Source organism: Telmatherina bonti, assembly GCF_933228915.1.
Source record: "Telmatherina bonti genome assembly, chromosome: 1".
Classification (NCBI taxonomy): Eukaryota; Metazoa; Chordata; class Actinopteri; order Atheriniformes; family Telmatherinidae; genus Telmatherina; species Telmatherina bonti.
In genome coordinates, this window is record NC_136619.1 from 9,997,664 (window position 1) to 10,011,043 (window position 13,380).

The 13,380-nt window shown below is 41.8% G+C and overlaps 1 protein-coding gene across 1 annotated transcript in view; it reads left to right on the forward strand.

Annotated features, from left to right (window-relative positions):
- Positions 1-13,380, forward strand: part of cdh8 (cadherin 8) — a gene marked incomplete at both ends in the record, with an annotated part of 117,934 nt that overhangs the window by 68,585 nt on the left and 35,969 nt on the right. Inside the window, one exon of the mRNA XM_079238398.1 lies at positions 13,017-13,136. Within this exon, the coding sequence (XP_079094524.1) occupies positions 13,017-13,136 (120 nt within the window). The remainder of the gene's footprint in view (positions 1-13,016; positions 13,137-13,380) is intronic.

A 13,380-nucleotide genomic window follows, 5' to 3' on the forward strand; every position in this document is an offset into this window, starting at 1 on the left:
AAATCCAGGAGTAATTGCTGATTTAATAACTGGCCTGCATCTCAATGCTCTGCTCACTCCTTCATAAAAATAATGATCATTAGCGTATGTTTGGTATAACTGGTTAATTACACACCTCACTTTACACCCTGATCTTGTGCAAGTGTAGCAGTAAGAATAAATGCTTTAAAGGAAGAGGTGTGGTCACACCATACCTTTATTTAACTAATAATTTTCTTCTGCTTGCTCGCATCGCATTTGGTAAACTCATTAAAAGCATTTTATCCTCACCTGCCTGAAATGTCCATGGTACAGCATTACTGTCTTAATACACATGAATATAAAACCGGTTATTTTTCCACTTCCATTAGTTTTTTTTTTAATTACACATTAGTTATAAACATTAACATTTTTTAATATTTTTTTTTAACCATTATTGCATTCTGTTGATTATCATTATATATATTGTCAGTTGTGACTCATGGTTGTGAACCTACACACTAGGAGTTGTCCACAGTTTACCACTGAGCAGCTCAGCTTGAACTGTACTGAAATATATCCCATGTTCAATGTTCAAGACTCTTCCATGTTGTCTTTGTAATTTGTATCTGTTACTAAATAATACTTTTAAACCCTGGTTTCTTCTTTCAGATGTACGTACTCAAGTTATTAGTTAGATATTCGTATCACAAGGCTACTTTACTTTGTCTTAGATAGATAGATAGATAGATAGATAGATAGATAGATAGATAGATAGATAGACACACACATTATATATATATATATATATATATATATATATATATATATATATATATATATATATATATATATATATATATACATACATACATATGTGTGTGTGTCTATCTATCTATCTATCTATCTATCGAAGACAAAGTAAAGTAGTCTTGTGGTACATGTCTTGTCATCAAAACAAAACAAGACAATTTTGGCACATTAAAAGCACTTCTTTATACACACAAGAACAAAACCTGATAACCGTTTAAAAAATAACACCTGAGCATAGTCTTGCCTTCTCTCAAATGCAGTCTTGCACACATACACACACAATATGCATCCAAATTTCGAAACCCAACACAACCATCATGACTGTAATTTTATAAGGAAATAAACAACCAGCTTGATGCTGCTGTGATGAAACAATGTGTTGCTCGTGCTAGCCAGCCCACTCATGAGCACAGAGGCCACGCCACAGGAAGCAGCCCAGATCAGGAAAGCAAAGCCATAGGGCTGCAATGCAGGGCCGCCCCAGACAAGGGCAGTCACCATGGCAACAGCCCTGCCCACTGAGTGTGCATACCCTCGGCATGAATGGGCTTCAGAAGAGAAGACACTGGACTTATAACATTAGATGTTGATAGCGGTTTTTTGCACCTCTGCTTCCTCTAAGGGCTTTACAATACTACGTTTTATACCACTGCTGCCTCGATCACATCCAAAACCCTCCTAAAAATTTTTAATTTGCCTCCCTAGCCTCAGTTAGGTAAAGACTTAGACTTATCATTTGCTTGGATGGCCGTGCCAGAATTTCCAGCAGACACATCTCTTTCACAGTGAACACTCAGCAGGCTGAAATTCCCCTCCCAAATCAGAGATGGCTAATAACTGAGAAAATACTTCATCAACACTGAAAAAAACATTTAGAAATAATACTTATTTTTCTCCACTTTGCGTCAGAGACTGGGCGTTTCCACCTCGGCTCTGTATGGAGTCTTTCAAATGCAATTTCCTCAAAGACCCCATCTTCCACTTGATTGCCCTCACCTACCTATTGTTCTCCACTGAAAATTCCCATGTCTGCCATCTAGTGGCAGAAACTGGTAACATTCTGGAGCTATATTTTGGTGCTTGTTACAGTTGTGTATCTTTGGCACAACAAGTGTTAATTTCACACAAGAATTCTGCATGAAGCTGAAACTTTTTCTTTTCTTTAATTTGGGTAAGCATAACTCACACTAAGCACCCTTGCCCCTGTGGCAGAGTTCTCAAATTAAGCAACATTTTCTTCATTTACCCATGATAAAGTTGTTCATTAGACAAAATACTTTGCCTTATTCTTTGTTATTACCTTGCCATTGCGAATGCCTTGGGAGCAATTAAACATGTGAAGTGCCCAATTTTCCGTCCTTGACTTCCAGTCCTGAACTCTATCTGCATGTTGCACACATTGCCTATGAACTAATTAAAGTGAATCAATGACACAACCCTTTAAAAATGGCGGCATATGTCACGGCCATCAGTGGGGAACAAAGGACCCTCTTAATTATTTTGTTCCTGCCGTTCCTGTAAATGGCTTGTCAAGGCAGCAGACGCTCTCGCTGACTCCTTGAAAAGGGGGTGTCAAGTACACGGCAGACACATGCTGAGCATGCACACACAGACACAACAGACAAGCACACAAACACATTACAGAAACAGTGTCCCCGGTTTCTCTGTGACGGCTCCCTCTCTGTCATATAAAAGACTAGTAATTGTTCTACAACAATGACAGTGTAAGTGCTTAAGTGTGACGGTCCCCTTACTCTTCAAAAGTGCAGTGTCCCTTATCCATCATTGGCTCGGGGGAACAATTTCTTGGATCCTGACAACCATATCTTATCTTGAAGATTTTTTTTCTCCTCATTGTTGTAAACGCTCCTCTGGCCCACGTTAGATTTGGCCGAGTCTAATTTTAAATAGTGTGTTGCAGCCTGATATAAACACATATCCTTATCTGTCCAGCCTCCGCAGTGTCTTCCTCGTTCATTTGCTCTGTTCCTCTGCCTGCTGAAACATGCGGTTTAGCATGACTATGCATTAGTCCTCTTATGAAGACCGATGGGCTTCAGAGGGCTGTGTTTTGTTATGTTAGTTTTTTCCTGCTTTGTAATAATTCACTCTGCTTCCTTTTCATCTGAAATACTTCCAGATATAAATATTGAATGCAAAAGAAGATCCAATTGTAGTCACAGCCCAGGGTTGAGATGAGCGTTCTGTGGAAATTGCAGTAAATGAAGGGTTGAGAGGTTTGAGGCTGTGCTGGCACTCACAAGAAAGTTCACACATGCCAGTTGTTGATGAGCGTGCTTATTTGTTTGAGGGTTTCCCGTAAAGCCCATCTGCAGCCCAGGAATCTTAAACTGGCATTCACTACTGTAGGAAAAATCAACTGGTGATGCTCCAAGTATGTCATCTTCCCCTCTGAGAGAATAGACAGACGAGGATGGATGGATGTATGAAAGGATGCCTCGACACGCTTGTTGTCTCCACCTCGTTACAACCGTTTTTTGTGTGTGTGTTATCAAGAGCTTTGGCCTGCTACGCCGCAGCACAGCGCTACACTTTGTGCTTGACAATACTCTTCCTCGCAGTGCTAATCGCCTCTTAATTCTTGCGTTATTCCCCATCCGTGTGCACACATTTCAATCACATAGGTGGTGCCGTCCAAAAATAGCGCTGGCGGCACTGCCTGGAGAGATGGGCTGTCAGTCTCCACGTCTGATCATGAGCTATTATCCTCTCGGCCCACAGACAGGAGAGAGAGCTACACCAGTGTCTATGTGATCATGATCAATACATAATCACTTTCCTGTCACCGCAATAGTGCTATCAGGGGACCGTCCGGCCCCACAGACCAGCCATTTTAGAAAAAGGCTTTGGCACACCATCTTTCTGACCTAGAAAGTCTGAAAAGGGGGGCGAGTGGTGGCTAAGTGAAGCTTGGACTCATTTAAACAGCCATTGCAATGAGAGTATTACGTTTTCAGCATACTTGGATTCATTACATTAAGTTGTCAGTGCTGTTGGAAAAAAATGCAACACTTATGAGACCCTAAAATATGAACCTACCCAGATAGTCTGGCTAATTGGAAATTCTGAAAAGAACTTTGCACATGAATTCCTCCACAATGCAGCAAATAAAGATATGCTGATAGCCTTTATTCACACAGACCAAATGTACGTAGAGAAGTGTTTTTTTTTTTTTTCCATTGTTTTTAACATTGTTTATGTTAAGTATGTGAGAGTTTCAGTGTTTCCCAAACACTGTAACCAGTGCTCAGTGGTGTTCATAAATGGTTTTTTGTCCATTTGAAGGCACCACAACAGGCTTGAAATCTTCAGGCCCATTCTTGCTCGACCCAGATGGACTGAAGCGCATATGGACGGGCAGTTTCGCTAGTCTCCTGCATTGGGTATGCATGTGATTTGTTAGCCTCTTCGAAAACGCTGTCTTGTTTTCAAGGTGTAATTGGTTTTAAAAACAGCTGAAGAGGAACCATGTCTGCAATAAGAGATTTGTTTTGGACACCTTTGAGAAAAGGCCTTTTCAGCTGACTTGGGACTGATGCATTTTCATGATGCACATTTTTTATCAAGAAAGTGTAAATATAATGTAAAAAGAGCAATATTTTGCTGATAGCTTCTACAACCCTCAGCCTTACACATCAAGAATATGGCCTGCATAAACACAAGTAAGTGAAATTCATATCAAAACATTCTTTGTGAAGCTACAAAGGCAGTTTTTCCAGCTCAGTGAAAGCAGGCTTCATGTTACAGGTTAATGTTCGTAATGTTACAAATGGGACTGCATGGTGGCATAGTGGTTAGCCCTGCAGCCTCACAGCAAGGTTGCTGGTTTGAACCTCGGTTGGGGGGAGGTTTATTGGTTACTCTAAATTGTTCCTTGAAGTGAATCTGGGTGTGAATGGTTGCTTGTCTCTCTGTGATGGAATGACTTCTCCAGGCTGTACCTGTCTCTTGACCAGTGATTGCTGGGATAGACTCCAGTTTCCTGCGACCCTGATTTGTACTAAGTGGTTGAAATGATGATGGATGTACCAATGGAAATTATTTTGCATAACTCCATTTGAACATAAAGTCTATATTTGCACACATTTACATACCATAATAACAGTGTGATATTGTACTCAGGAAATGTGACACTGCACTGCAAAGAACTCGAGTGTCAGTGTCTTTATGTGCAACAAATAACTGACCTGGTTATTTTATATTTAATGTGGGACTTCCTCCAAGGCAGGGTGAGGTTATGCATGCGGCCATGTCCATGTCCGTGTACATTTTGGTATTTTTTCACCACCTTGATCATGTGTTCATTTCAACTGTCCGTTAAATCTACATCAGTTACAGTTATGGTACAAAAACCAGAATAATGTCAGATAGTTTTAATGATTCAATATTTTCAAAGTTAGACAACAGAACCTGAAGGAGCATGGACGAAACGGACGCACGATACACATGGGACATGTCCCCTGCACTTCCCATATCCTCTCTGTCCCCCGCACTTATTTTCAGCCGTTGCAACCATCTAATCTGTTATCAACATGCAGTAGCATGCTTTTCCGAGCTGTCTTTAAACGCACCATGATCGTACATATGCAGAAGATGTGCGGCTGAACAGTGCTGCATGATGTGTGTCAGGATCATCTCGCCCACAGTTTTAAAAAAATCCTGGAGGTAACCTTGGTAACGATAGATTAAGCTGCTCTTCAGACCCCATCAGCAAACCTTTTCTTATTTTTTTTTTAATGACTAGCAAAAAAGTGAGCAACTTCAGGGACAAATGCCTTTCTGCTTCAGCGAGAGGAGAGTTTCCAGCGTAATGGGCAAGATTTAGTGGTCTGCTGCGTGTGAGCTGCAGTCGCAGGCGGGATCGCTCATGCTTCTGCAGCCACATGACAAAGACAGAGCAGAACAATTCAAGCAGCGTCCGCCACACGGGAAGCTGACAGACATCTATAATTTAGAGAAAAACATCCAAGACATTCTGCCATCCCTAACATTCGCTGCATTTAATTACAGCAAAGTCAGCTGTTGGTTTTTTCAGATGACGCTGCGCATATAACATCACAATTTCATTAGAGAGAGACTCAGCAGTGCTTTCAAATGGAGTGAGGATGAACGTTTAGTCTTAGTGCTCCACTTTTGAAGCACTGTTTCAGACTTTTTTTTTCTCTGTTTGACAACAGAAACAAGTAAAAATATACATTATTGAATACCTTAATCAGCTGCAAAGCTGAAATACTGCGTGTGGGATGCAGAGTAGTAGAAAGGAAGAAAAGGAAGGGCTCAAACCAAGTCAAATGATGACATCACTGCTATATTTAATAGTGTACTTTGTAATCAATGGACATTTAGTGAATTTGTTTTTGAAGAATTTAGCCGCATCACATGAAAAATAAAATGATAATAGGACAGAGAAGTCGCCCCCAACTGGCTAATAAACAGAATGCTGGCTGAGGAACGTACATGGTGGCTTTAGTTTTCAGACCTACAGGCCTTAACTGTCTCATTTTTATAGTTAAAATGGTTTTAAATAAGCAAGGTAGCTGCTCTGAAGGCTTCGGATGGGAAAACAGGCAGTGCAGGCTCAGAAAGGTGGAGATATTTCATGAAGAAAGCAACAAACTGCAGCAATGTACTTCTGTAAGAAACCATCCAAAATAGGAGCTGCTTTGCTCACTACTTCCCCTCTGCCCTTCTCTCTATTTATCCCTGCGTTTTTTTGTTTTTTTTTTACCTTTTTCGTTCAACCCCTGCAGAGTAAAGCCAGTCAGACATAAACAGTATTGTTTTACCCGGGTAAGGCTCGCAGCAGGGCACTGCTAGCCCCACGCCTCATGCAGCCCACAGCTCTCCCCATGCCTCAGTGATATCTCTTCTCTATGGCTCAGCGCTTGCATACATATGAATGCCCCCTGTCTTCCTACCCTTCACGCTACTGAGCTGGTCCAAGCTGAGAGAAGCTGAGATGGTACACAGCTGCCTTGCTTGCTGGACAGAGGGATATGAGGGAGGATTGTTGCATTCCAGTACTTGGAAATGAACTGTAATGACATATTCTCTGGAGTGATTTTACTGCAGGTATGATGGTACTCGAGCTGGGAGTCCTTCCCTGTGGCATGGTTTGCTGAGTTGTTCTAAGCATGTTGAGGGTGAAATGTGGGCATGAGGGGAGAAAAAACATCTCATGTTCTTGAGTCCCTTGGAAAACGGAGCTAAATTTAGCCAGGATTGGTTAACACTTTGTGGACTATCTGACATTGTAGTTCACATACTGGTTTAGTTTTCACAGGAAAACACAGCGTTCATATCAAAACGACACGAACTGATGGTAAAATAATGCTGACAAGCATCATTGACAAGTGTACTGTTAAATTAGCAGAATGATGTCCTCTTTCTGCCGTCCCGCAGAGTACAGTAAGTGCTTGCAAACGAGCGTCTCCTGATGGCTCAAAGCTACATCACTATGTTTGATTATCCTTGCAATACTTGCAAGGAAATGAGGCTACACTGATGAAGCCGTGTTGCAGCAGAGCTGCAGCATCCTTGCACAGCCATTGTATGTCACAACGAGCTGCATCCTTCCCAATTTACACCTCCTCTGGTTCAGGGAAGATACCTATTGATTTGCTATCACCGAGCCAGTGTACAGTGTAAATGGGAAGTGTGGGCCCTATTATTTCTGTCGGTTGATGAAACATAAGGCTAGACCTCCATGTCTTTATTATGAGGCCCCTTTTAGCCAGCGGATGCCCTTCAACCAAAGAACAGCAGCTGTAAATTTCAAGTAAATGATACACATATAGTAATGACATCCTTTGAAAATGATGTGTGTTTAAATTATTGCTGTGGCATTAAATTCTGCGAACTTCAGCGTGTGATTAATGAGATTACACTTAGCGTGGGAAAACAACCGTAAACGCAGGCTGTATTTTCATAAATGCTTAATGCGAGCTCCCCGGCGGGCCACTGCCCAAACCGGCCGAAGGAGAGCTGTTCCCCTTAGAGAAGGTTATGTTTGTGCTTTCACTGTCTGGAAATCTTCCTGACAACTGACATAAAGTGAAACGAATCCATTTAGAGATGAGATGGCATGATTTTCACCTCCTTCCATGTGTCACCTGCCAAAGAGCAGCTGAAATTTCAGGTAGGAAGATGGCACATGCTGCATTTCACAGCGCTCACCGTAGGCTTTGTACACAGCTAATTCCTCTTGTTTCGTAAAACCCATTCAGCATTTTCATCTCTTTACGTTTATATTGTAGGTGTTGTGTTGCTATTATTGTAATCGCTACAATGCTACAGGCTACAATAAAAGCCTGAGACAATGTTCCTCCTACGGCCCAGTCTCTGTGCCCAATGCCTGCGTGCAGCTGCATCCATCTCTGCAGCGTCCCTGAAATTTCGGAGCATTATCAAGGGGAAGGACGAGCTAATCTGCACTGATTTGCAATAGGACCAAAACACTGGCTTTCCTAATCCCTCTTTTTTTTTATCAGGAGTGGTAATGAGCATTTTATCCCTGTGGGAGGGAAAGAAAGAGGAGTTATTTCATGCTTCGCTGATTCCACTGTTTTTATGAAGATTTTTTTTTCCTAGCCTTACTTCCGCTCTTCAATCCGTAGTGTAACTGAATTTAGAAAGCCAGTTTGCAATAGTCAGACACCTTCTGGAAGTGTTAAGGTACTTTTCATAATTAGGCCTGTCTAGATGGCTGCGTTCTTCCTCTGTAGAAGCAGTAATTTAACTTTAAGGCAGATAAGGCTCTGTATCTCTGGGAATGGGAGGTGCAATTTCCTTAGCTGTCTTTCATTTTATTCATTTGACAATTGGCAAACAGCTATAACACACAGGATATAATTTGCTTCCTGGAAATACAGCACACGGGCATCAGTTTGGATTAAAGCTCACATCTGTGGGATAAAATTTGAACAATTGTAATTCCTTACAGTCAGCCACCCAGGCTTTGAATTACTGGGGAGCAGGGGGGGAGTCTGGCTCCCCTGAAAAGCAGATGGGGTCCCATGAACACCTTCAGCTGATACTCAAAGTGGGAGCACCGAAGAAAGTCCACTTTGAGATTACCTTTCAGATTTCCACAAGGTTCCAGCTGCTTCTTTATTTGATTTAATTAAATAAATCTTCCAAATGATGCAGGCAATCTTTTTTGCTTCCTTCAGCACCGTGGAAACCAGTAATGTTTGTTTGTTGTGTCCACGTGATTTCCTGAAATACTTCTTTTTGTGCTTGTTAAAAGAAATTTTAATGCCTCTTTCTGATTAAACCAGGATGCACACAGTCATAACCAGCGCTGGGTAAAACCACAACCTCGTCACTAATCTCTAAGTCATATTTAAATGCATCACTCATTAAATAAAACTTTAAATCCAACTCGGTTTCCAGTACCCTACCGCACGCTTGTCCGTTAGCAGCTAAATGAGCACATTTTGTCCAGCAGCTGCGTGTTTCTTCCCGTTTACAGCGGCGATGCTGCACAACATGGCAGTGATGCCGAAGATCTGCTTGTTTTTCTCTGAAGTTGCTTGTAAATATTGTCAGTTGTGGGATTTTGAGCTTGTTTTGTTTAGTGCGCTTGCTTACTTTGTGCTTTTCTTCTGCTCCGTTTGCGAAGCCCTCCTGATTCTCTCATAGCTGTGTACAATAAGGCAATAAGCCCGGACGTGAACCTGGAAACGTGAACTCGACAGTCCTTTTTAGTGTCCACTGACTTCCCTTGTTCCTTGGTTCATTTGAACTGGTGGATCTCTGCTCACTCACAGCTTCAGCTGACCGACAGTGCAGGTGAATGACTAGGCCAATCTGTAAATAAAAACATAATAATTACTATATAGTACACCATTCATTCATTCATTCATTTTCCGAACCGCTTATTCCATTCAGGGTCGCGGGGAAGCTGGAGCCTATCCCAGCCGGCTTTGGGCGACAGGCAGGGTACACCCTGGACAGCTCGCCAGTCCATCGCAGTATATAGTACACCAGAGTATGAGAAATATAGCATTAGATTTGAGGACTCTCCAGGCGGCGTGCTCGCCAGATTTCTCAAACCAGCAAGTCTGTGTTAAAATTCAGCACTCGTGTGTTTACGCAGAACGGTTTGCAGCTGTGTGGAAGAAGCTCATCCTGAGGTCTCGTTCTTCAAAATGATGATGATGATGATGATAATGATGATGATGATGTGAGATTTTCAACAACACATGCACATTCTGTTGATAAAAATGGAAAGCCAGGACTATTGTTCGCTTTATATCGATGATAGCAGCGATATGAGCTAGAGGCTCAGTGGAGTAAAGAAGAAAAACTCAGCAGCTGATATATAATGGCTGCTTTTGCTTTCCTTCTTTTTTATTTTTTTCTTAGTGCTATAGCACAGCCAGCAGAAACAGAAAGAAAAAGAGCTCATTGATCTGTGGTGATCTAAACACTGCAAAAGGCAAGGGGTATAACAAGCAGTATGAAATTTACAAGGTAAGCTTTGGCAACACAACAGCATGGGTCATCATAAGACTATGAATTACTACAACACCTCGGTCTCAGAGGCCCACTTGAGGCTCCCTCACTGTGAAATAATTGGGTTGCAACAGTGAAACTGCTACTCCAGTTAGAGTGCAAAGGTGGCTTTCGCTCTGTTTTGCTGGTACAATACAGCAGACACGGCGGTGACTATTAATCAGTGGTTGACACGTGTAGCTGACGGCACAGGATGCTGGAGAGGAGTCCAAAAACTCAAAAAACTTTACACACAACAACACAGATGTGAAAATCCTCTGTTTTTTTTCTTCTTTTTTTTTTTTTTTTAGGGTGGATGTATGAGCCAACACCACCAAAATACAGATGTCTGATTTGTGGATCGCATGCTGTAAACTTTGCAAAATGTCGCCACATCTGGTGCTGCAGTTAGTCTTTCTGGTCTAAATTCATAACTGGACCATCTGAATCACAAAGCTGGAACCAGAACTCATACTTGGCACAGGTTTTTACAAGCTATTTCATCTGCAGGTGGGGGGGCGATTTCTGTGTCGGTGGCAGGACTTATGCCGTCTGCGACCAGGGAACTCTCCCTTTGTTGTCAGAACACCTCTAAACATCTTTCACAGAAACAATTACCATACCATCTGCAGCCTCCTGCCAGCATGTAGCTTACTGTCAGCATGTCAGCTTCCTTCCTCTCTTTCTTTCTCACCATACTCCCTCATCCCGCGCTGGGTCACTGTGAATTAAACTGAATGGGTTTAATTGCACTATAGTGTATTCATATTCAGATCTTGTGGACTTATTTCACATACTTTATAATGGAGCTGTGAATGGTGGATTGAACTGTCACTAATCTCTTGGCTGATTGGCCTGGAGCACTTGGTAGAGATGGAATTTTGATTAACGTCCTTGCATATATTTTCTGCCAAGCTAATAAAGCCATTTTAATAAAAACCCTGAAACACGCTGCTCCTAGTAGTGCTGGTGTAGAAGAAATGGATTATATTCACAAGTAAAGTAAAAGAAAAATGGATAATATTCACAATGTTTAGATTTACAATGTCCATATATATGTATGCATGAAGGCTTCCACCCTGAACTCTTTGTCCTGTGGTTATACGCTAAGCACAAAGATAGAATCAGAGGACTAGTGAGCATCAGGACCACTATCCAAGATTAGACCTCCAAGCTCTATGGATACATCAGGAAGACGGTCCTAAGGAATGAAACCCTTGGTTTGAGTCTGAGGCACTGAAGAACAAAATGGAGGAACCATCATGGGAGGACAAGCTCCTGCGTAGATGTACCACCAATGGATAGCCAAAGTGGCTGATATGAACAAGTCCTATCTGGCTAGAGAGGGCTGGACTGAAGGACAGCACAGAGGCACTTACTCCACCCAGAACCAAGCCTTCAGTACCAGGGCCATCGAGGCTCAGGTCCACCAGACCGGGCAGGACTGTAGGTGCAGACTGTGCAAAGAAACCCCAAATAATCCTGCTCCTGCCAGCAGGGTGCAAGATACTGGCAGGCAAACAACACATGGAACACCATAACCAAGTAGCCGACACAGTATACAGAAACATCTGTGCATGGACCGGAGACCCCCAAGTTCCCAACAAAAAAGTGGATTTATGGTCTGATACAGAGTTGATGTGGCAGCCATGAAAGTTTTGAAGAACAAGCGACTTTGCTTGAGCTGGTTCTGGTTCTGCCGGAGGTTTCCTTCCTGTTAAAAGGGATTTTTTTCCTTCCCACTGTCGCCAGTGTGCTTGCTCAGGATGAAAGATTGAGTTGGACTCAACTCAATCTGTTGCTTTCCTTATATAGGCTATTATGAATTGGCTTTCAATGTGTTTTTTTTTCCTGTCTGTAAAGCATCTTGAGATGGCATTGCCGTGATTTGACAATATATAAATAAAGTTGAATTGAATTGAACTACTTTAAATGTAGCTGGACCCACTCTCCCTGCGGTCTCAGATTTATCAAAATGGGGACCATAAAATGTTCTTTTTTTCTTTGACTGCACTTAATATACTTACCACAGAGACGTGAACAACAAAAACAAACAAACAAAGAAGCAAATAACAACAACAACAAAAACATTGCAACAGACAGGTTTGCATGTTCTGTAAGTCCAGGAAGAATAATTGCTTTGAAAAGCTCGTACAAGAGTCATTTGGTCATCAGCAGGTGCAATTACTTTACATGCTATATTGTAATTGTGACACATCCATCACTGTCATGTTAATTTGCACACAAGCAAACAAATCCAGCAGAAGCTGGCATTACAAGAGATTAGACACCTAATTAACACTGACATGGCTGGTTTGCTTACTTAGGCCAAACCTCCGTCATTACAGCCTTCTCTGGAGATATCACACTCATCACAAGTGCAAGACACTTTATACGGTCACCTTTACCTCTCCTCACAGTCCAAGTATGAATAAAGAGAATATGGATTTACACACACTTTCTTTAGTTTGTGTTAAGGGGAGTGTTGTAACATTTTTAATAAACTAAGCAGAACTCAGACTGAGGGGGAAAAACAGAAAGAAGCACAAAGTTCTGCTGGTTACTTTGATCAGGATGGGACAAACTGGATTTTTACCCAATCAACCCCACATTGGGTTGAATAGTTTCATCCTGATTGGCTCAGCACTTCCACATTTTGCTTTACAGCTATGTAGAGATGATTGCATAGAGTTTCAGCACATAACTCTGTTCTTTTTGTACCACAGGTACCGCAGTTACCAGGGTAACAGCCACAGACGCTGATGATCCGGTGTACGGGAACAGTGCTAAACTTGTCTACAGCATCTTGGATGGACAACCATATTTCTCTGTTGACCCTAACTCTGGTAAGTCCAGTTGTTTTCTATGTAATGGTTTATTGTAATCTTAATCTTTACATATGGTCTAAAATCAGTTGCAATCCACCAAAGTTACAAGAGAAACCAGTACACACAAAGTAATTTGAAGATTTTTATGACACAATAAGTCCAGATTCCCACCCATTATGCACTAAATAATAAACTAAATCCAGCACATGTCCACTCTAATCACTTCAAAAGGACTCAAAGAGAAGGAGCCACAATGGAGCCG